A 24,329-nucleotide genomic window follows, 5' to 3' on the forward strand; every position below is an offset into this window, starting at 1 on the left:
TCCGGGAAGAAGTGAGGAGCGCCTCTGCCTGGCCGCCCCATACGGGAAGAAGTGAGGAGCGCCTCTGCCCAGCCGCCCCGTCCGGGAAGAAGTGAGGAGCGCCTCTGCCCGGCCGCCCCATCTGGGAAGTGAGGAGCGCCTCTGCCCAGCCACCCATCGTCTGGGAAGTGAGGAGCGCCTCTGCCCGGCCACCTATCGTCTGGGAAGAAGTGAGGAGCATCTCTGCCTGGCCGCCCCGTCTGGGAGGTCTACCACGGAGACCAGAAGCAATGTGGGGGCTGGTTGTGGTGGCTCACGCCTGTGGTCCCGGCACTCTGGGGGGCGAGGCGGGTTGATCACTTTGGGCTAGGAGTTAGAGACCAGTCTGGCCAACTTGGCGAAACATGAAAAATACAACAGACAAACCAACCAACCAACTCAGTGACAACAAAACAGGTCTACCCTGGAGTCATACTCTAATTTTTTCTATTTTCCTCCCTTTCTGATCCTTTATCCCACTTTCTTTTTCTTCCTCTTCCTTCTCCCTCTTGTCAAATAGGGGATTGAGTTATTATCACTGATCCACATAAAGTCCCTCTCTCATTTATTTTAACTCCCACCCCCCATTTTTATTCCCCGACTTCCCATGTGCAACCTTCCTAATATATTTGATACACATCAAAAAATAAAAAAAAAAAAAAAAAAAAAAAAAAATCTGGTGTTCCAGAGGTGACTGTCACTTTCCCACTGGCCAGAGGTGATAGAGCAGATCTGGGTGACATGTCCTTCGTTTCCCAAAACAACAGCATCTTCTCCAGAGCAGTAGAAGGCAGGTTCCCAGGCAGACTGAGGACAGCCAGCCTTTGGTCAGGAGAGACTTGAAGGTAAAATGCAGCTCCCATTGCCCATGACGAATTATTACTGAGTACATATAAAGGAGGCAAAATCTGGGAGGTCCAGGAGACTAGGGAGTGGAGAAAGTCAAGGCCAAACACTCTGTGAGACTCTGGGTAAGAAAGAGAAGGGAGCCAGGAGCAGATCTGCCATTGTTAGGTGTGGTAGACTCTATGCAAAAATGGCCTCAGTAAATCCCCCCATCCCTGTAGGCACAACTCTTTGCAACATGATTGCAGCTCCTCTTATATATATATTTTTTAATTTAAATTGTTTAGAGTCAGGGCCTAGTTCTGCTCCCCAGGTTGGAGTGCAGTGGCACAATCATGGCTCACTGTAACCTCTAACTCAAGCGATCCTCACACCTCAGCCTCCCAAGTAGCTGGGACCACAGGTGTACTCCACCATGCCTGGCCAATTGTTAAATTTTTTTTGTAGAGACGGTGTCTTGCTGTGTTGCCCAGGCTAGTCTGAAACTCCTGGCCTCAAGTGATCCTCCCACCTTGGCCTCCCAAAGGGCTAGGATTACAGGCATGAGCCATCGCACCAGGCCCCATATTTCAAGGAGTCTATTGCTCGACCTCTTGAAGCTGGGCTTGGCCTTGTGATTTGCTTGGGCCAGTGGGACATTAGCAAATGTGATGTAAGCAGAAACTAGAAAGCAATTGAGCACTGGGGCCTGCCCTCTCCTGCTACTGGGGACCCCTCCACTACCATGTGAATAAGCCCAGGCTAGCCTCCTGGATGATGACAGACACATGGAGAGAAGTCCCAGCACACCCGGTTGAGCCTTACACGTGAGGCCATCCCAGATCGTCTGGCCCCAGCTGAGCTAATCCAGACCACAAGAACCACTGAGCCAACCTACGGAATCATGCAAAGGAATAAATTTTTTTTTAAGTTACTAAGTTTGGGGGATATTCTCTACTTAGCAAGAGTTCACTGATGCACTTAAATGAGGCATCTTCCAAAGGACTGGCGTTGAGTGTCCCCAGCCATAGTGCAATAACACTGGTCCATAATAACAGTATCTACTTGTATGTAGAGATTTGCATTTACAAACGCTTTTATCATCATGCACTCTTTTTGTTTTTTGTGTTTTTTTGGTTGTTGTTGTTTGTTTTATTTTTTGAGACAGGGTCTCACTCTCGTGCCTATCCTGGAGAGTAGTGGTGTGATCTTGGCTCACCGCAACCTCTGCCTCCCAGGCTCAAGTGATTATTCTTCTGCCTCAGCCTCCCAAGTAGCTGGGATTACAGGTGCACCACTAACGCCTGGCTAATTTTTGTATTTTTAGTAGAGACAGAGTTTCACCGTGTTGGCCAGGCTGGTCTCGAACTCCTAACCTCAAATAATCCACCTGCCTTGGCCTCCCAAAGTGCTGGGATTACAGGTGTGAGCCACCGTGCCCAGCCAACACACATTCCTTTTGATACAATGATCAGTCATGGGAATATTGTCCCCAGTTGATATGAAGCATAATATTTCCTGGTAGGTTGGTATCTCCGTTTTACAACAGAGGACAAAAAATGAAGTTCGAGGTCATTAAGAGTTTTGCCCAAAGCAGTATTCTGCAACCCCTATCAGAATGCTTCTGCTACCGTGGGCATGGTTCTGACACCAGGCCTCTCTGGGAATATCTTTGATCCAATTGTAAAAACCTGACTTAATTAATTTTTTTGTTTGTATTTCAGCTGCAACTTGAGTTCCTTCCCTCCTTGGACCTTGGATTCCTCCCAGGTCCTATTGATCAACCTCTTTGGCAACCCCCTCACTTGCAGTTGTGACTTGTCTTGGCTCCTCACGGATGCAGAGAGAACTGTCCTAAGCAGGTAACACATTTACAAAGCAGATGGCTGAGGGGTGAGGGTCAGCCTTCAGGAGCTGAAGTTCCTCAGCGTACGTCTTGCTCACGTGACCATGCTTGGCACTTTGGCCATGTTGGGCTGGGCAGCCTTCCCCATGTAGTCATACTCAGGGATCCAGGTGATGGAAGCTGCCTCCATTCCAGCCAGCCAGAAGGGGCAAAAATCATGGAGGAGCAGACCTGGAGGTTTTTAGTGAGCCAGGCTGGGAGGTGTTACTCCTCACTTCCACTCACATTCATTAGCCAGGAGCCACACCTACCTGCAAGGGAGGCTGGGAAGTGTAGTCTGGCTTAACCACTGGGTTCTACTGAATCTTCAAGATGGAGCCTGGCCTCCTGCTCCTGGGTTATCCAGTCCTAGGCCCATGGGCTTACAGAGCTCTCCTAGGAAATTCCTATGAAGGCTATTGGCTAGAAAGAGCTGTTTTTGCAGTGGGGATCTACATTTAGGCTGGCCACCAGGAGACAGTGGGAGCTGGGGGGCTGGAAACACCCCCAGTCCTGAGCACTTTCAAACCAGTTCCACCAAGTAAACACTACACCTTGGGAGGCAACCCCTCCTCACCACCATTCTGCAGGATTCTTTTTGTTTGTTTGTTTGGAGACAAGGTCTTTCTCTGTTGCTCAGGCTGGAGTGCAGTGGTGCGATCATCGATCATGTCTCATTACAGCCTCAACCTCCTGGGCTCAGTGATCATCCTACCTCAGCTTCTAGAGGAGCTGGGACCACAGGTGCAAGCCACCACACCTGGCTAATTTTTTTTTTATCTTTTTGTAGAGATGGAGTCTCATCATGTTATCCAGGCTGGTCTCAAACTCCTGGACTCAAGTGATCCTCCCATCTGGGCCTCCCAAAGAGTTGGGATTACAGGCATGAACAACCATGCCCGGCCAAGATTCTTTTCTCATCTCCCACCCAAGCCCAGCTGTGAAGTGGGGCTCAGTCTGCCCCCCAACCCCACATTCCCTCCAAAGAGAAGCACCTGGGCCCTTTGCAGTTAAGGGTCTCATCACGGTATTAACGATGAAGCTAAGAGTACAGGCTCTGGAGCCAGAGAGTCCAGCTTCATCCTACTATTTTATTAATTTATTTTAGAGACAGGGTCTTTCTCTGTCATCCAAGCTGGAGTGCAGTGGCATGATCATGGCTCACTGCAGCCTCAGACTCCTGGGCTCAAGCAATCCTCCTGCCTCATCCTCCCAAGTAGCTGGGACCACAGGCATGTGCCACCATACCTGGCTAAGTTTTTGCTTGTTTTGTTTTGTTTGTTTTGGTAGAGACAAGGTCTCACTATGTTGACCAGGCTGGTCTCCAACTCCTGGCCTCAAGTGATCCTCCTACCTGGGCCTCCCAAAGTGCTGGGACTCCAGGCATGAGCCACTGTACCTGGCCTACTTAACTACTGTTGATTTGAGCTGAGCTATTTCACCTGAGTTACTTCGGCCTCTACCCTCTCATCTATAAAATGGGGTAATAGAGTCTACTGCATAAGTAGTGCAGACTAAATTAGTTGACACATTGGAGTGTGAAGAATAGCCCCTAGCACATGGAAGCACTCAGAAATGGTAGCTAGTATGAGTTTTGTTTTGTTTTTTTGAGACACAGTCTCCCTCTGTTGCCCAGGCTGGAGTGCAGTGGTGCAATCTCAGCTTACTGCAACCTCTGCCTCCCAGGTTCAAGTGATTCTCCTGCCTCAGCCTCCTGAGTAGCTGGGATTACAGACACCTGCCACCATGCCCGGCTAATTTTTGTATTTTTAGTAGAGAGGGGGTTTCACCGTGTTAGCCAGGATGGTCTTGACCTCCTGACCTTGTGATCCGCCGGCCTCAGCCTCCCAAAGTGCTGAGATTACAGGCTTGAGCCATCGCACCGGCCCCAGTATGGTTTTTATTACTAGTGCTTTCTTGCCAGGAAGCAGACAGGTGAGAGCAAAATGGCAAATGACACTCAGAGAATCTGGACTCCTCGCAGTGCTTGCCCTGGGGTAGGCTCTGCCATTGCTAACTATGGTGTCTTGGGCAATTAGTTCCTCCTTCTAAACTTCTGTTTGCTTCTTTGCCCAATGGGAGTGAGGACAGGAGCTTCCTCCAAAGGTTTCCCCAGAATCAATAAGGTGATGTGCGCGGCATCTGTGCCCTGGGATGCCTGGCAGAGACGCGTCGATGGGCTTGGCAGGGGGTGACGTCGGCAATGAGAATTCAAAGCTCTGCCCAGAAGTGTCCCTGAAGCCAGACGTCTTCTAACTGGTTGGCCTCCCCTTCAGGGCAGCAGACACTGTGTGCGCGCCAGCTGCGGGATCCAGCGGCCCCTTCTCAGCCTCCCTGTCTCTCTCCCAGCTGCCTGGAGTGTGCCAGTCCGACCAAAGCACCACTCTCCAGGCTTCACACCCACCCTGCTTCAACCGCTCCACCTACGCACAGGGTCCCACCGTCGCGCCCAGCGCAGCCTCCGCCACCCGGCCTGCGGGAGACCAGCAGAGTGTCTCCAAGGCCCCTAACGTGGGCTCTCGCACGATAGCTGCATGGCCGCACAGCGATGCACGGGAGGGGACTGCCCCCTCCACGACCAACTCTGTAGCAGGTCACAGCAACTCCAGCGTTTTCCCCAGGGCTGCCAGCACCACCAGGACCCGGCACCGAGGAGAACATGCCCCCGGGCTTGCCCTTGAGCCTGATATCTCAGCTGCCTCCACCCCACTGGCCAGCAAGCTCCTGGGCCCCTTCCCTACCTCGTGGAACCTCATAAGCTCGCCTCAGCCCGGCCAGAGGGCACACGCCACACCCCAAGCCCCCAACCCAAGTCCTTCCGAGGGCGAGATTCCAGTCTTGCTGCTGGACGACTACAGTGCGGAGGAGGAGGGGAGGAAGGAGGAGGTGGGAACGCCTCACCAGGACGTCCCCTGTGATTACCATCCCTGCAAGCACCTGCAGACCCCGTGCGCGGAGCTGCAGAGGCGGTGGCGGTGCCGGTGTCCCGGCCTCAGCGGGGAAGACACCATCCCAGACCCGCCCAGGCTGCAGGGGGTGACGGAGACCACGGACACGTCGGCGCTGGTCCACTGGTGTGCCCCCAACTCGGTAGTGCACGGGTACCAGATCCGCTACTCTGCGGAGGGCTGGGCGGGGAACCAGTCGGTGGTGGGGGTCATCTACGCCACGGCCCGGCAGCACCCTCTGTACGGGCTGTCACCGGGCACCACCTACCGCGTGTGCGTGCTGGCGGCCAACAGGGCGGGCCTGAGCCAGCCGCGGTCCTCGGGCTGGAGGAGCCCGTGCGCCGCCTTCACCACCAAGCCCAGCTTCGCGCTCCTGCTGTCTGGGCTGTGCGCCGCCAGCGGCCTGTTGTTCGCCAGCACCGTGGTGCTGTCTGCGTGTCTCTGCAGGCGGGGCCAGACGCTACGCCCGCAGCTCTGCGACTCGCACCTGGTGGCCTACAAAAACCCGGCCTTTGATTACCCGCTCGGGCTCCAGACTGTCAGTTAGCCCAGCTTCTGGGCTAACGCGTCTAATCGAACTGGATCTGAGCGCAGAAAGGAAGACACAGAGGGTCAAACACGACCCCATCCGCTCCTAGGGTTTCTAATTCCCGTAAAGCCAGAATGCCTTGGGCACACATGGAACTTACCACACTGAGTGTCCCGGTCCAAGGAACAACTGCCCTCCCTTCCTTCTACTTTACTCTCTGTTCCCAGAAACCTGATGGTCAATGCCAGATGGCTCCCCACTGCCGCCAGGCCTTCTTGTGTGTTGGTTCATTTGGGGTTTTCAGCAGTCAGTGCCCCTCTATCCAGTAGAATAGTGTATGGAAGTAGGAAGGGATGAAACAGGGAAATTGCATAACCCAGCCTCTTTGATCATGTTAGAAATCACATCCTCAGGTCTTTCCAGCAGAAGCTCCTTCATGGTCAAGCTCTAAGGCATGATGAGCTCTGTTATTCAAGAAATCAATTCCAGTGGATTTCCAGTTCCAATTCCTGAGAACCAGGGTAAGGGGGAGAGCTAATGGTTGTTTCCTAAGGCCTTCTGGGTTTATTAGTTCCATTTCAGGACACGACAAGAAAATGTACTTCCGGCTTTACAGTTAAAACCAGTTTTCTGGGAACATTTGTCAAACACAGGGAAAGGCTGTCCTTTTAAGTTAGTGTTTACTGCATTTCACCTAAGACTAAATGGACAAATGAATTATAAATTCATTTTTTAGGAAGCATAATAAACTTTGGAAATCTTTTTTCTTAATTAGAGGGAAGAAATGAGCAAAAAGGCACCGGAGGGTCTAGCTAGAAGCCCAAGTGTTTCTCTGCCCTAATTGCATCAAACAGTGCCTTAATAATCTGTGTCTTCACGTGGCAGGCATCTACTCTGTCCTCTACTTTTTCACTTTTATGCAAACTCAGGGGAAAAAAATGATTCTATGAAATTATAATTAGAAGCATATTTCTAGATTTTAATTTTCAACATTAGCAATTATTAATTTCCTGCAGCTGCTGTAACAAGTTACCACAAACTGGTAAAACTGGCTTAAAAGAACAGAAATTTATTTTCCTACAGTTCAGGCCAGAAATCCCAAATCAAAGCATCAGTGGGGTTGGTTCCTCTTGGAGGCTCTGAGAGAATTGTTCCATCTCCTCTCCCAGCTTCAGATGGTTGGCAGCAATCCTCAGTATTCCTTAGCTGGCAGACATCATTCCAGTCTATCCCTCCATCATCTCACGGCATTCTCTGTCTGTTCACATTTCCTTTTTTTTTTTTTTAACAAGAAAAAAAAGTTACTGGGTTAAGGCTCACTGTAATCCAGTATGACCTAATTCTATCTTGATTGCATCTAAAAAGACCCTATTTCCAAATAAGGTCACATGTACAGTACTAGGGGTTTGAACGTGAATGTATCTTTCTTGGGAGACGCAATTCAAGCCACAAGAGCATTTACTTCTACTGTAAGAAGAAAACAAATCAAGTTTAAATCCCATGTATCTTTTGTTTCCAAACCATGCTGCAGAAACGAAAACTGAATTGCACTATATATTTCTAGGTGTTTGAAGTTTTGAAAGAGCTTCCCAAAACTTTAAGGTAGATCCCTAGTTTCATCATAAATGTAACTAAGAGAATTGGCCTAAATGATTTCAAAGATCTCCATCAGCTCCTGGTTAAAAACTGCAAAGCTACGATGTTGTGGGCTTGTAAAAAAAAAAAAAAAAAATACACACACACACAAAATCAAAACTGCAAAGCACGGTTGCTGTGCACCTGTAATCCCAGCTACTCGGGAAGCTGAGGTGAAAGGGTCACTTGGGCTCAGGAATGAGGCCCCAATTAAAATGCATTGCAAAAGCCCAAAATCTAATTAGTATAAACTCCTCAGACATGTAATTAAATGACACTAATGCTTTAAGCTTACTGTCAAGGTTAAGTCTATTCTGTGAAGACACTGAAATGAATTTTTATCATGTTTTGAGTCTATAAACAAGTACATACTCAGACGTGTCTGATACAATTCCAATGTTTTATAAACTGGCAGAATTAATGTTTTATAACAATTCAGTATCCAAAAGCCTGAGGAGACTTGGACCATTTTCCTAAGGGATGAAGTGGAAAAAGTTTATTAACCAGAGCCAGATTGAGACCTTAATAATAAAAAGATTATGGGTCCAACCCATAAGTCACTCCAAATGGCATCAACACTAAACCATAAATAAGCGTAACAAAGTGCAAAGTTCTAAATTTTCGGATAGCTACTTCAAGTCCTCTCTTTTTTAAACAGTATTATGTGGCTCACCCGTCACTAATGCAGAGACTCACTCAGTGTGCCTCTTGGGTGGTTCAGCAGTGGGAAGTCCACCTTCAGCCTAACTACTCCTAACAATGAAGCTGTTCTCCAGAGAGCAAGAATAGCCAGCCACATGCCCCCTTCTCTGCTTTTTCAGCCCCCTCCATCTGATTCAATGGCGGTATCCCTGGCTGCAGGCTTCAGTATGCTCCAAGCCAAGCACAGCTCAACTGCTGGTCTGAGAACAACCAGGACCAGCAAGCCACAGAGGGACACGCTGGTGCAGAATGACTGGCCAAGAGGCATGAGCTTTACTTACAGCCTCCCATTCTAATTTAATGCAGCTCAACAGGCTGACAATGGATAATCTCACTGCAGTATTCCGTAATAGGCTTGGATTAAAACCAGGGACAATGGGCAGCAATAGGCCATAGGTTAAGCAGCAGCAACTGGTCACCACTGGACAGTCGTCTTCTCCCCTTCCCCATATCCCACATTCTCCTAAACATGATGTACGTGTAGCAAGAGTCTTTTAAAGTCAGACGGTCAGACTAATTATTTTTACAATTTAAGTGTAAGTGATGTACATGAATGGACTTTGTGAATCTGAAAACTTACGTAACAGCAGAGAATAAGTATGTTATATGGAACAACCTGAGTGGAAGGTACAATTTTTTTTTCCAGCTCTTTTATTCCTTTAACTGCTTAACAAAAGAAAGAGTCTCCAAAGTTTAAAAAACTTTTGAAAAATATACAGCTTGATATTATTTACATAATATATGAATCCAGGTTCCAATATCAAACAAACATTGCTATGTCAGAAACACAGTGGAAGGCAGGAATGTAACTCACTGCCTTTTAGATGCAAAGACAAATAGACACGTTCTCCTATCTCGACTATCTTTGTTACCTGTTATCCTCAAACATAAATTATTAGGCACCTGAGAGGTTGGAAGACTACCGAAAATGAACTTCATACCTTCCGTTTGATTATTATCTTAAAAACTTACCGCATTTTAAATCTGTTTTATAACTTTACTTCATCTACAACTAACTTCACTTTCATTATCCCAAATGATCAGGTATTAACTACATGAACTGTTAATGTATACACAGACTTAAAAATCAAACAAAAATGTATTGCCCAGTTGTGTGGGATATATATTTGAACCCCATGACATTTCCTAGTGCTTTGTGAGCAATCCAAATTTCACTTAAAAGAGAGGTGTCAACTCTGCCCATGCTCTGGACTATGTTTTTAAAAAAACATATAAAAAAGACTGACAATAATTGATCTCTTATAAATTAATCAAGAAACCTAAGATTAAAAATTCTAAATTACAGTTTTATTTGTATTTAAAAATACATTGGAAATTCTGCATATTCCCATGATCAACCTTATTTTCAATGCATATTACTTAAATTTTGATGACATGGTTTGTTCTGACAAGTCCTTTTTCAAGCTGAACACCAAAATAGGGAACCTCCTGTAGATTTCCACCGGCCCTGTTCCCACTGATGTATACTGCTTCCTTACTAACGGTCAGGGATGACTTTCATCAGTCTTTTATCACCTGAACAGTCTTCCGGCCATAATGATAGTAACTGTAAGCTGATGCAGCTGTGGTGAAAGCTGTACAACACCTTTTATGGAAGAAAAGAAATTAATTTAGTTGTCAAGTCTAAAAAATAGTAGCAACGGGAATCATAATGAATACATGCAATGAATTTAAAATGTAAAAATGAATTTAAAAAGTAAAAAGGGCTCTGTGGTGTAATTTTTCTTAACTACAAGAGTCTAAATACACTGCTTTTCTTTAAGACTTCATTTTAACTAGTAATGTCAAACAAAATTATTCTAGGTAATGAGCCCTACAAATTAACAGTACTAGCAACCGTCATTTTCACTCAGGCATCCTCTAGGTGTCTTACATTCTCATTTTATTCTTACAACAAACTCATCCTCCAGAAGGGTGAAACAGAAGACCCGGATAACTTGCTCAGGGCTCATCATAGAACTATGTTTGAGCCTGACTTGGTTTGAACTCTAAAGCCCACATGCTCTTTCTACTGCTCCATGCTGCTCAGGGTACCAGACTATTTCCTGTAGCTTTTGAGAATTCTAAAGATATCTGAGTCATTTTAAATAAATTTCAGCTTTCTTTACCAAATTACCCTTAATCGGATTCTCCTTGAAATGACATCACCTGATACCTGTGGCATGCTGAATGCCCACAGCTAGATTACTTTTTAGTGCACCCATGCACTTCTGCTTTTATTAGGTGAGGCAGAATCAAGATTCCCTTTTGTTGGATCTTGAACCTGTTCATGCCACTTTGATATTCTAAATTCATACATAAACCAATGAAATATGTGTGTTAGAAACATTGCTATTTCTAGCTGGACGCAGTGGCTCATGACTATAATCCTACCACTTTGGGAGGCTGAGGCAGGAGGATTGCTTGAGGCCAAGAGTTTGAGACCAACCTGGGCAACATAGTGAGACCCTGCTTCTACAAAAAAAAAAAAATACAACAAATTAGTGGCTGGGCACGGTGGCTCCCACCTGTAATCCCAGCACTTTGAGAGGCTGAGGCGGGTTGATCAATTGAGGCCAAGAGTTCGAGACCAGCCTGACCAACATGGTGAAATCCCGCCTCTACTAAAAATACAAAAATTGGCCAGGTATGGTGGTGGGCGCCTGTAATCCCAGCTACTCAGGAGGTTGAGGCAGGAGAATCGCTTGAACCCAGGAGGTAGAGGTTGCAGTGAGCTGAGATCAGGCCATTGCACTCCAGCCTGGGCAACAGAGCGAGACTCCATCTCAATAAATAAATAAATAAATAAATTTTAAAAAAATAGGCAGGTGTGGTGGCACATGCCTGTAATCCCAGCTACTCAGGAGGCTGAAGCCGGAGGATCACTTGAGGCCAGGAATTCAAGGTTACAGTGAGCTATGATCATGCCACTGCACTACAGGCTGGGTGACAGAGCAAGACCGTCTCCAAAAAAAAAAAAAAAAATTTTTAATTGCTATTTCTGAAAACTACATTGGATGCTTTAGAAAGACTCAATAAAGGTGACTTGATTAAAAAAAAATACTCTCTCTCTTTTCACGGGTTCCTAGGGGAAAAAATACTGTCAAAATAAATAGGCAAGATGATTGTGAAAAGACTAGGGAAAATATCTACACAGTTCTTAGACTGCTTTGCAAATGTTTTAAGTTCTTGCATCACCTTAAAGAAGTAAAAAATGAAAATCAGAGAGGTTGTATTATGGATGTAGTTTATCCGAGAAAGAAAAAACTCCCATTGAGGGACCTACACTCAAAAAGCCTTCATCCTATATCAGAAGGTATAAGATGAATTGGGATAGATGTACGCTTAAATATTTTAAATTAAAAAGTTTAGAGTAGTTGTCATTTTTTAAAAGACTGCCTGGCTTAACTGACTGTGATTAGCCACCACTTTCTGGTCCAGACTGTACCAAGCAAGATAATTTTAATTCTAGTTAAAATTGTGCCAAAATATAATACTCCAATGTCAATGTGACATATTTTGAACTCTGAAAGCGTGAATTTGACACACTTTTAAGATGATAAATAAGCAATTAGTATAATAAAATTCAAACTCCTTTCTCCAGTTTTTCCCCCTACAACACCCTTTTCAACAGGCTGGACTCAGCTTCCCTACCCTCCTACACTGTCTCTTGGCTTAGGCCCTGTCTTTCACCTAGTGATCTCCTCTCAGTGTCTTCCTACACACAATCTACCTACACTTCATGCAACAAATGCCACTTCCTCCCTGAAACTGTCCCTCTTCTTCCTACGAAGTTATCTCTTCCTCCAAAACCCTAACACATTATCAGTACCTTTTATCCCTTTTAATTTGTATGAAAGCTAACTTCTCCATCTCATACTTGGCAGGAAGTGTCTTAACAATGCTATAAATCACCAAATATAGCCACAGCTTTACCCAGTCAGTGCTCAATAAATGCTGTAAGAACAAGGTCATTCTAGGGCTATCACAATAAGTCATTCTGTTGACATTCTAAGAGAGTGATTCTAATTTAGCTTACCATAGTATCTGAAGATAAATGCTGTCAGCATAGTTGAAAACTGGAGCTGCCAAAGAAGCTGCCACCAAGATTAACTGGACTGCTGTATTTACCTAAATAAAAAAAGAAAAAGTTCTAAGTGAATAGTGCCAGCTGGATCCTATTTCAGGCTTTCGAGACAAAAGCACAGCCCATCACACTATAACATGACATACCCTCAGCATGCTTGCTGTTCATCTACACTATCCCTGCCCAAGGAGCTTGCATTCACAGGTGAGCACACACAGAAGGGTCAACTTCACTAACTTCACTATCTGTCTGCACAGCTGCCCTTAAGAGTGAGAGTAATGACAACTGTCAGAAAATACCACTACCTTGAATTCTCACAGCAACTCAAAAATGTTACAAAATTATTTGCCTTTTTACAACTGCCCATTAAAATAGAATATTAACTAAGCTGCCTCTTCATGGGTAAAAGGGTAGTGAGTTAGGTGACTTGCCTGCAGTCACAGCAGACAACAGAACCAACCTACATTTCCTGGGGCCTTATCCGATGCTCCTTTCTTGCCTACCTGTCAAACCTTGTGAGGTTAGAAAATTAAAAGGCACTCATCTCAGGACAGATGCAGTGGTTCATGCCTGCAATCCCAACACTTTGGGAGGCTGAGGCAGAAGGACTATTGAGCCCAGGAGTTTGAAACCAGCTAGTTAAAAACCAGCCAAGCATGGTGGCGTGCACCTGTACTCTCAGCTACTTGGGAGGCTGAGGTGGTAGGATATTTTGAGCCTGGGAAGTCAAGACTGCAGTGAGCTATGATTGCGCCACTGCACTCAAGGCTGGGCGGACAGCGCAAGACACTGTTTCAAAGAAAACGCACTCATCTCCATAAAAGAACCTCTCTCAAGGAGGAAATGAGTAGGCTTCCCTACGCTAAAAGACAGCACTGGGGAGAAAAGAAAATAGAACAAGAAATACACTGGAGACTCCCTCTATCATCATGAGAAGCATTCCATGGAAGAGTCTGTAAAGTATGAAAAAGCAAGTGAAGCAGACGAGCACCTCTGTTCTATCACCCATGCTGCAGCCAAATGACAGGGATTCTACTTCATTTAAAAAATAAATAGCCGGGCACAGTGGCTCATGCCTGTGATCCCAGCACTTTGGGAGGCCGAGATGGGTGGATCACCTGAGGTCAGGAGTTTGAGACCAGTCTGACCAACATGGCGAAACCCCGTCTCTACTAAAAAATACAAAAAAAATTAGCTGGGTGTGGTGGCGCATGCCTATGATCTCAGCTACTTGGGAGATTGAGGCAGGAGAATCGCTTGAACCCGGGAGGTGGATGTTGCAGTGAGCCAAGATCGCGTCATTGCACTCCAGCCTGGGCAACAAGAGCAAAAATTCATCTTTAAGGTAAAATAAAATAAAATAAAATATAAATTTTATCCTAAGGACTTCCTATAAGGGTTTAAGGCACTTGTCCCTGTACCTCTTTAAGCCACTTTCCATGTAGTGCTACACTCAAATTGCCATACAATATAAATACAAGTCACTTGAAGCCAAACAAACAAACAAAAAACAAAAAAAAAAAAACCCCAAACCCTATGCATATAGGTAAAAGTCCACCCCAGGGAGTTCTGTATAAAAGCAACCACCCTTCTCTCCCAAAAATGATGGGCATTCTTAACCTGTTAAATCCTTGACATTAAAGATGGGACAAAAGAATGAACTGAGAAAACTTATCAAAGCTACTAGAAAAACAAAGACGGCTTGAGAGGTAGACTGGCATATACTTATTGCCCTGAATGCTAGGGAAAACAGAATGGACAACTAGGAGTAGCAGTTGTTTATCAGTGAACAAAACTTTTTCCTATTTTCCTATCCCTTTCCACTTAACTATCAATCCTGAAAACGAACAGCCATTTGGTGTTTTCACCACAGGGAAGGAGGGAGTGAAACCACAAGGGACTCTTCATAATCTGTGAGACTCAATCAAGAAGCAATTACAGCCAAGCTTGGTGGCTCACTCCTGTAATTCCAATAATTTGGGAGACCAAGGCAGGAGGATTGCTTGAAGCCAGGAGTTCCACACCAGCCTGGGCAACAAAGTAAGACCTTGTCTCAAAAAAAAAAAAGGAACAATTACATTTCAATTCCCTTTCCCTAAACAGTGGCCCAATTACCGCATTCAGAGCTTAAACTCTCAGACCACCAACTCAAGGCACAACATGTATAGGGATGATCCAAAAAACACGGAGGACAAAAGAACTGGGTTAAAGTTGCCTGCCTAACGTCACTCTCCAGCCTCTATACTCAATGCATTTAAATTTGTCTCATTTTCAGCTGTTCTTCACTGAGGTTTCTATCCCGTGTAATAAACACTCTCTGGCCTCTATACTCAATGCATTTAAATTTGCCTCATTTTCAGCTGTTCTTCACTGAGGTTTCTATCCCGTGTAATAAACACTCTCTGGCCTCTATACTCAATGCATTTAAATTTGCCTCATTTTCAGCTGTTCTTGACTGAGGTTTCTATCCCGTGTAATAAACACTCTCTGGCCTCTATACTCAATGCATTTAAATTTGTCTCATTTTCAGCTGTTCTTCACTGAGGTTTCTATCCCGTGTAATAAACACTCTCTGGCCTCTATACTCAATGCATTTAAATTTGCCTCATTTTCAGCTGTTCTTGACTGAGGTTTCTATCCCGTGTAATAAACACTCTCTGGCCTCTATACTCAATGCATTTAAATTTGTCTCATTTTCAGCTGTTCTTGACTGAGGTTTCTATCCCATATACTAAAAATTTACAAAGGAATAACTTCAAAGAACATTGCATTCTCTTACCTTGCTGATGAATGTTGGTTTTAACCTAGCAGTGGCATAGCAAGGATTGAAATACTTGGCAAGTGTTCGCTGGCACAGGACCAAAAAAGATAAAGTAATTAACTTATTGTTTAAAATAGACATTTTTATTTAAAATAGACATTTTGTTATTATACTTAGGTAACAACATAATTTTATAAATCATACATTCAATATATACTGAAAACTGATTTTTAAAAATTTACAGATTTTTCAATTGCTGAAAACTCGAACACAATACCTATCATAAAGTTTGCTTTATAAAATTTTACTAAACTCAGAATTCCCTTATTCACTATTTTCTTTTTTGAATTAAAAAATAAAATGAACAAAATACTGCTCTATTTTCAGTAGATTGGGAGCCAGAAGAGGTTAATATGCTACGCGTATGTGTTCAAATATGTATAGAGCCCATGAATAAATATGCAAACAAACCATCCCATGTTCATACAACTGTGATTTTTAAAACCAATTCTAGATTATCCATGGTAGAGGTTAAATTAGACAATATGGCTTGGACCTATATGAAACACCTTTAAAGAATTTGCTTCTAGGGATAGGGGCTGGCTGGTCTGGGTTTCACGTGCCATCAATTGAAAAGAGGTTGACTTAAAAAAATGTCTTTTTGCTTTTTCCTTAAATCATACATAATGCTAAAAGAATACTTTTTGGAAACAAACTCACTGGTGTTGGAAGAGTTCGGTATCTGACATAAAAAACAGCAGCAATCAACATTACATCTCTCGAAATGATCATGTAAGTAAGTGGAACTGAAAATCAAACATAAAATAATTTTAACTGGGATTCTGAAGAGTACTAATATGCATTATGAATACAATAACATGTCATTCAGCCTTACCACAAACTGCTGTTTTCACAAATAGAAATTTTATAATGAACACCTATCGATGGTTTAGGGTCCCCTGTAGCAAACTACTGATTTTTATATTCTTCTTTAACCTGCCCTCAAAACAAAGTGAAGCACAGACTGTGGCTCTGAAGTCTGTATCTGCCTTTCAGTATGCTGATCTCATCTGTTTGTGTTTTTTTCTTGCAAGTTTTTAAGCTATTAGTCTGCAGTTATCAGCATCAGCTCTATTCAGCGCTATCTCCTCCTTTGCTACTTCTAAGCTCTGTACATTTGAAAAAAGATCACCATACTCAGAATTACACGGAAAGAGATTATAAAGAGGTGGAGAAGGATGTGGGAGTCCTCAAACTCTTCTGGAATCTCAGGAGCTTTGATTGCTTGTTCTTCATTTTAGACTATTCTCTGAAGAGTAAAATTTGCTGTTATGTGCAACTAGTAGAGAAACAGAATTTTTTTTTTTTTTTCTTTGAGACAGAGCCTTGCTTTGTTGCCCAGGCTGGAGTGCAGTGGCACGGTAACGGCTCACTGCAGCCTTGACCTCCTGGGCTCAATGCAATCCTCCCACTTCACCCTCCCAAGTAGCTGGGAGCACAGATGCATGCCACCATGCCTAATTTTTCTATTTTTGTAGAGAAGGGATTTCACCATGTTGTCCCGGCTGGTCTAAAACTCCTGAGCTCAAGCGATCTGCCTGCCTCAGCCTCCCAAAATGCTGGGATTACAGGCATGAGCCACTGTGCCCAGCATGAAATATTTTATACTTATCCAGCCAGTTCCTTCCCAGGGATTGCTGTTTTTCTCCTTGCCCATTCAATGAATGCAACTTGTCAACAGTTTTGTCATCACCCCTCAGATTTTACACCATGTTCCCAGAGCCATAGCCAATAGAAGGATATTTTAAAATAAATACCCAAGGAACCCCTATTTCCTTACTGAATGGGAATGAGATGGCAGAGAACTTGCTTCACTTTATATCCTTCTGCACTACAGAAAGTTTTTAACTGTGAACATATCTTTTATAAGAAAAAAATTATTTTTAAAAAGGGGGGAAAAAAAACCTGAGTTCAAACACTCGGTTCAAACACTATTCAAACTATTTCAAATAAATAAAGATAAAAATAAAAAGGATCATGAACATCTCTTCCAAAATACTTTCAAACAAATCTTTTATGAATTATTGGAGGCTGTACTTATGGTCCTCTCCAGTTTTGACATTCAATTGGCTCTTCAATTTGAAGAAAATCTCTAATTACAGATTTAAAATTTAAATCTCTGCTGGTTATAGCTATGACATACATGTTGATCCTTGGCCTAGTCCTTGATGGATAATACGATTCCAAAGAAAAAATGCTTATCCACTCAAGTCACGGCATTTGGAGCAAACAAGATATGGCTATATGAGCCAGGCATGAAAAGAGTAAGTCCTAATTTTTAGGAACATTTTTGTACCAGTAAAACAAACTTTTCTGTAGCAATCATTAGCTGGCAAGATCTAACAACAATCACACTTTTAAAATGCAGCAAACCTGTGTGGTGGCTCATGTCTGTAATCCCAGCACCTTGGGAGGCTGAGGCAGGAGGATCACCTGAGGTCAGGAGTTCCAAGACCAGCCTGACCAACATGGAGAAACCCCATCTCTACTAAAAATACAAAATTAGCCAGGTGTGGTGGCATGCCTGTAATCAAGCTACTCAGGAGGCTGAGGCAGGAGAATCACTTGAACCCAGGAGGTGGAGGCTGCAGCAAGCCAAGATCGTGCCATTGCACTCCAGCCTGGGCAACAAGAGCGAAACTCTGTCTTAAAAAAAAAAAAAGGCAGCAAATCCATGCAAATTAAAATCTAGGTATAGCATGCATGGAAGAACATGCAAGACTGCATTTAACCAGGAATGTAGGCCTATGGAATTCAGACTATGGGGCAGCACGTTAGGTTCCAACTCAACAGTGTGACATAACAATTAGCATCTCTGGACTCAGTTTACCATCTGTAACCATCTGGTAGGGGAAAGAGCTATTAAAAAAAAAAAAAATCAAGGGTTCCCCAAACTGCCCATCCAAAAGTCACATTGAGAGAGCTCAGTAAAAGCCCAGATGAAAGCTCTCCTCTGGGTGACTCCTATGCACAGCAAGGCTAGAATATTTCTGTACCAGGTGGTCTCCAAGGCCGCAGCCTACTGAAGGATATGGGCTCCTACTGTGTTTAAAAATGTTACCCAATTTCCTAGCTTTCTCTCTTGGCCTCCTCTTCTCTTCTAGAGTTAAAGCAGCTTTCATTTTGCCTACTAGAGTAAGAAAGTGACGGGTAGGACAGTGTAAAATGTGTCAAGGATTTCTCCAGGTTTTTCTCCCTACTTGCTAACTCTGAAACATGTGTAATATTTGCAACGATATTTCCAGTGTCTGTAAGTAAAATTTTATTAGAACCCTTTCATACTCACTAATGTAAATATTTTCTGTGGCTGCTTTGACACTACAACAGCAGAGCTGAGTAGCTGTAACAGAGACCATAAAGCCCACAAAGCCAGACATCACGGACAAGTTTTATTAGCATTAAAGGGAAATAGTTCATAAAATCGTTTACATATTAAAAATGGTTAACATCAACACCATAGGTTTTTACACTGAAAACGGTAAACTTAACAGAATAGTCTAGAAATTGACTTAAACCGGAAATAAGAATTTGCCATATGGTAAGCCAGAAACAATAATACAAAAATGTGGCAGAACAAATACACACAGATCTAAGTTCAGTGGACATAAATCTAAGTAGAAATTAACTTGGATTTGCCTTCCACTCCCTAATCAACATATAAGCCAAAGAATTTGTTTTCATCCTTCTCCCCCTCCCATAAAAAGACCAAAAAGAATAGCAGAATGATTTATTAGTCTAGCGAAGGAAGAAAGCAAAAAAATTTCTTGATCTCCAATCCTGCAGAAGATATTTCTCACTCTTAGAGAAACAAAGCTATTAAAATGAAGGTAGATGTGACTTTTAAAAAATGCGGCATAAAAGTAGGAACATGCAAGACTGCATATATGCATCATTCTGCTTTCCAAAACTCTCCGAAAATGACAGTAAAGAAATGAAAGGATATAAAAACACAAAGAGAATGAGTAGAGGAGAAAGATTTCAAAGTTTTAACCAGGCTTATTAGTAATAAGGTGGGAAGAGCCGAAACCTAAGTTCTTTAGAAAGGCATTCCCACAAGAAGCAACTCCACAAGAGAAACTCAGGAAGTCCATACAAAGAGCAGTTAGATCCCCGCCCCAAGCCTCCCCTAACACCTTACTGCTAGGGCTGTGGCTCCCTGTGGCTAAGAGTGATATTTACATTTTTTAATGATTGGGGGAAAAAAAGTCAGAAGACCAGTATTTCAAGACACATGAAAATGCTATGAAATTCAATTTCCAGGCTGGGCGGGGTGGCTCATGCCTGTAATCCCAGCACTTTGGGAGGCTGAGGCAGGCAGATCACTTGAGGCCAAGAGTTCGAAACCAGCCTGGCCAACATGGCAAAACCCCATCTTTACTAAAAATACAAAAATTAGCTGGGCGTGGTGGTGCATGCCTGTAATCCCAGCTACTCAGGAGGCTGAAGCACGAGAATCACTTCTTGAAAGTTATTGGGAGGCAGAGGTTGCAGTGAGCCAAGACTGTGCCACTGCATTCCAGCCTAGGTGACAGTGTGAGACCCTGTCTAAAAAACAAACAAACAAACAAACAACAAAAACAAACAAAAAACCAGGCATGGTGGCCCACGCCTGTAATCCCAGCACTTTGGGAGGCCGAGGCAGGTGGATCACCTGAGGTCAAGAGTTCGAGACCAGCCTGGTCAACATGGTAAAACCCTGTCTCTACTAAAAATACAAAAAGTTGGGCAGGCATGGTGGTGGGTGGCTGTAATCCCAGCTACTCGGGAAGCTGAAGCAGGAGAATCACTTGAACCCGGGAGGCGGGGGTTGCAGTGTGCCGAGATAGTGCCATTGCACACCAGCCTAGGTGACAGAGAGAAACTCCGTCTCAAAAAAAAAAAAAAAAAAAAAACTTCAAGTTCCAGTGTCTATAAGTAAAATTTTATTGGAATACATTCACATTCACTCACCTATATATTTTCTATGGCTGCTTTCACACTACAATAGCAAACCTGAGTGGTTGTGACAGAGATCATATTACCCACAAAGCAGGAAATAGTTACTATCTGGCCCTTTGCAGGAAAAGTTACCAACCCCCACTCCACATGTTACTCTCTGAACCAAGGGGCAGGGGAGTGCAGTAGGGATCAAGCAAAGGTCTACATACCGAACACTGAGATCCCAGCCTCCTCCCACAGCTTAGCTCCCAAAACCCTGGTGGGAAGGCATTTATACTTCCCAAGCAGCAGATGGAGAGCTGGGATCTACAGAATAGGCTTAAAGATACTGAGAATTCAGGCCCTGCACCCCAGTGCCTACAGAGCCCCCAATGAACTTTTCATGCCTCATTCAAATATAAGTTAGCAGCCAAGGATAACCATACATTTCAATAAAGTCTCCATCACAAAAGAGAGGCCAAAGCAAACAAAAAATAGAATCTGAAGGAAACAGACCCAATATAGAGGTTTTTAAATAAATAAATACAAGCATACCTCAGAGATATTGATGGCTCTGTTCCAGACCACCGCAACAAAGCTAATACTGCAGTAAAGTGAGTTGCATGAATTTTTCAGCTTCCCAGTGCATATGAAGGTTATGTCTACACTATAATCCATTTTGTGTTGGCAGTAGCACTGTCTAAATATACATATACACACACAAACACACGCACCACATGCTAACAATCATCTGAGCCTTTAATGAGTCATGATCTTTTTGCTAGTAGAGGCTCTTACCTCAATGTTGACAGCTGCTGACTGATCAGAGTGGTGGTTGCTGAAGGCTGGGGTGGCTGTGGCAATTTCTTAAAATAAGACAACAATCAAGTTTGCCACATAAATTGACTCTGCCTTTCACAAAAGATTTCTCTGTACCATACAATGCTATTTGATAGCATTTTACCCACCAAAGAACTTCCTTCAAAATTGAAGTTAATTCTCTCAAGCCCCTCAGCGGCCTTATCCACTAAGTCTGTGTAATATTTTAAATCCTCTGTTGTCATTTCAACAGTGTTCACAACATCTTCACCAGGAGTATATTTCATCTCTAGAAACCTCTTTAAGAAGCAACTCAGGTAATTTTTCTCGGGAGATTGCAGCAATTCACTCACATCCTCAGGCTCCACTTCTAATTCTAGCTATCTTGCTATTTCTACCACATCTGCAGTGACTTCCTCCACTAGTCTTGAACCCCTCAAATCATCCATGTGGGTTGGAATCAACTTCTTCCAAAAATCCAGTTAATGGTGATATTTTGACTTTCTCCCATGAATCACCAATATTCTTAATGGCATCTAGAATGGTGAATCCTTTCTAGAAGGTTTTCAATTTACTTTGCCCAGATCCATCAGAGGAATCACTATCTATGTAACCTATAGCCTTGGGGAATGTATTCGTAAATAGTAAGACTTGAAAGTCAAAATGACAAGGACGGAAGAATGGATGTGTTAGTAGGTATGAAAACAACATTAATTTTCTTGTGTATGTATCTTCATCAGAGCTCTTGGGTGACCAGATGTGTTGTCGATGAGCACTAACATTTTTAAAGGAATCTTTTCTTTCTGAGCAGTAGGTCTGTCTCAATGTAGGCTTAAAATATTCAGTACCTCATGTTGTAAACAGATGTGCTGTCATTCATGCTTTGCTATTCCATTTCTAGAGCACAGGCAGAGTAGACTTAGCATAATGCTTAAGGGCCCTACAATTTTCAGGACCCTTAAGGATTATGTTGAAACTTAAACTCATTGGCTTCATTGGCCTCTAGCAAGAGAATCAGCCTGTTCTTTCAAGCCCATGCACTGACCTCTCTCTAGCTATGAAAGCTTTAGAGGGCATCTTCTTCCAATAGAAGGGTGTTTTGTCTCCATTGAAAATCTGTTGTTTAGTGTAGCCACCCTTGTCATTAGCTAGATTTTCTGGATAACTTGCTGCAGCTTCCCCACTAGTGCCTGCTGCTTCACCTTGCGCTTCCATGTTATGGAGACGGCTTTTTTCCTTAAACTGCACAAAGCAAGGTTGGCTAGCTTCCAACTTTTCTTCTACAACTTCTTCACCTCTCTGTGCCTTCACAGCATGGAAGAGACTTAGGGCCTTCATCTATTATAGATTAGGCTTTGGCTTAAAGGAATGTTTTGGCTGACTTGATCTTCTATTCAGACTTTCTTTCCATAAGCAATAAGGCTGTTTTGCTTACTTAACATTTGTGTGTTCACTGGAGTAACAATTTTAATTTCCTTCAAGAATTTTTCCTATGCAGTCACAACTTGGCTAGCTATTTGACACAACAGGCCTAGCTTTCAGCCTCTCTCAGCTTTCGAAATGCCCTCCTCACTAAGCTTAATAATTTCTAGCTTTTGATTTAAAGTGAGAGACACGTAACTTCTTCCTTTCACATTGCAGGGTTATTAATTGGTCTAATTTCAATATTATTGTGTCTCAGGGAATAGGGACGCCTGAGGAGAGGGAGAGTGATAGGGGACCCACAGATTGGTGGAGCAGTCAGAACATACATAACATTAATTAAGTTCACTCTTGATTAATAGGATTTTGGAAGAAGTTGATTCCAACCCTCATGGATGACTCTGACGGGTTCACTGCATCCCAAAGCAATTAGACAGTAACATCAGAGTTTGCTGATCACAGATCACCATAACAGATTTAATAATGACAAAGTCTGGAATATTGGCAGAATTATTATAACGTGACACAGAGACCAGGTGCTGTGACTCATGCCTGTAATCCCAGCACTCTGAAAGGCTGAAGTGGGAGGATCACTTAAGCCCAGGAGTTCAAGAGCAGCTTGGGCAACATAGGCAGACCCCATCGCTATAAAAAAATTTAAAACTTAGCTGGGTGTGTGGTGGTGTACATCTGTAGTCTCAGCTACTCAAGAAGTGGAGGCAAGAGGATCCCTTGAGCCCAAGAGGTCAAGGCCACCGTGAGGCATAATTACACCACTGCATTCCAGCCTGGCTGACAGAGCGAGACCCTATCTCAGGAAAAAAAAAAAAAAAATGTGACAGAGAGGCAAAATGAGCACATATGTTAGAAAAATGGTGCTGACAGACTTGTGGACATAGGGTTGCCAAACCTTGAATTTGTAAAAAATGTCACTTTGCAAAGTACAATAAAGTGAAATGCAATAAAAATGAGGTATGCGCATGTATTTATAGATATCCTGAATGACATTCATCCACGATATAAGAACTTTTTTTTTTAATGAAGACAAAGAACATGAGCTCTTGAAAATTCAAAATGAGAGCCAAAAAATGTCAACAGAACGGGGGGAATGGTAATGTTGGGGGAATCTTTCAGAAGAAAAAAAAAAGACAAAGATTTTTAAATGAAAATCTGAAAGATAAGAAGAGAATTAATCCATGAAGCTCAGTTATGATGGGGTGACAGTAGCTAAAGCCCAGAGCCCTCGAGGTTGGGCTCTGATAAACCACCTCCTAACTTGCAGCTAGGATCTGAAAGACTATTCCCACAGGGTTGGGAGAAAAGATGGGCCAAAGTAAAACAGGACTCCCAGGAATGTCTCATCACCTGGTGGTCCCAGACTGTTAGCATTCCTAGACACCTGGTAGAACAAAAAAATCGTCTCTGGTGAGTAATGCCTTGTTCATAAGAATCAAATATTCCTCCAAATTATTTTTCAAAGAATGTATCTAAACAGAAAAAAATAACAAACAATTAAAATACCATGAGTAAGAATCAACAGAAACAGTGAACAAATGAAAGAGACTACCAAAAGATGTAAGATTTTTGAATCATCAGAGTCTATAAAACAACTAAGCTTAGTATGTTCAAGGGGATAAAAGTCAATATTGAAAACTTCAGCACGGAACTAAAAACCATAAAAGATGACTTAGCAAGTCCAAAAAAGAATAAAATAGAAGTTC

General features: G+C 43.2%; 2 protein-coding genes across 7 annotated transcripts in view; one reads left to right on the forward strand and one right to left on the reverse strand.

Moving 5' to 3' along the window:
* Nucleotides 1–6,698, forward strand: part of LRRN4 (leucine rich repeat neuronal 4) — a 15,486-nt gene extending 8,788 nt beyond the window's left edge. The window contains exons 4-5 of the mRNA XM_055265820.2: nt 2,568–2,705; nt 5,005–6,698. Of these exons, the coding sequence (XP_055121795.2) occupies nt 2,568–2,705; nt 5,005–6,223 (1,357 nt within the window). The 3' untranslated portion in view covers nt 6,224–6,698. The remainder of the gene's footprint in view (nt 1–2,567; nt 2,706–5,004) is intronic.
* Nucleotides 6,699–9,828: 3,130 nt separating this feature from the next.
* The window catches only part of CRLS1 (cardiolipin synthase 1), a 33,907-nt gene continuing 19,406 nt past the window's right edge, over nt 9,829–24,329 (reverse strand). For all 6 annotated transcript variants that reach the window (XM_055265061.2, XM_055265056.2, XM_055265058.2 and 3 more), the window contains exons 4-7: nt 16,111–16,196; nt 15,409–15,477; nt 12,582–12,673; nt 9,829–10,148 (exon numbers count right to left, since the gene is read on the reverse strand). In XM_055265061.2, coding sequence (XP_055121036.1) covers nt 10,064–10,148; nt 12,582–12,673; nt 15,409–15,477; nt 16,111–16,196 — 332 coding nt within the window. In that variant the 3' untranslated portion in view covers nt 9,829–10,063. The remainder of the gene's footprint in view (nt 10,149–12,581; nt 12,674–15,408; nt 15,478–16,110; nt 16,197–24,329) is intronic.

The sequence above is a fragment of the Symphalangus syndactylus genome, chromosome 24, assembly GCF_028878055.3.
Source record: "Symphalangus syndactylus isolate Jambi chromosome 24, NHGRI_mSymSyn1-v2.1_pri, whole genome shotgun sequence".
Lineage (NCBI taxonomy): Eukaryota > Metazoa > Chordata > Mammalia > Primates > Hylobatidae > Symphalangus > Symphalangus syndactylus.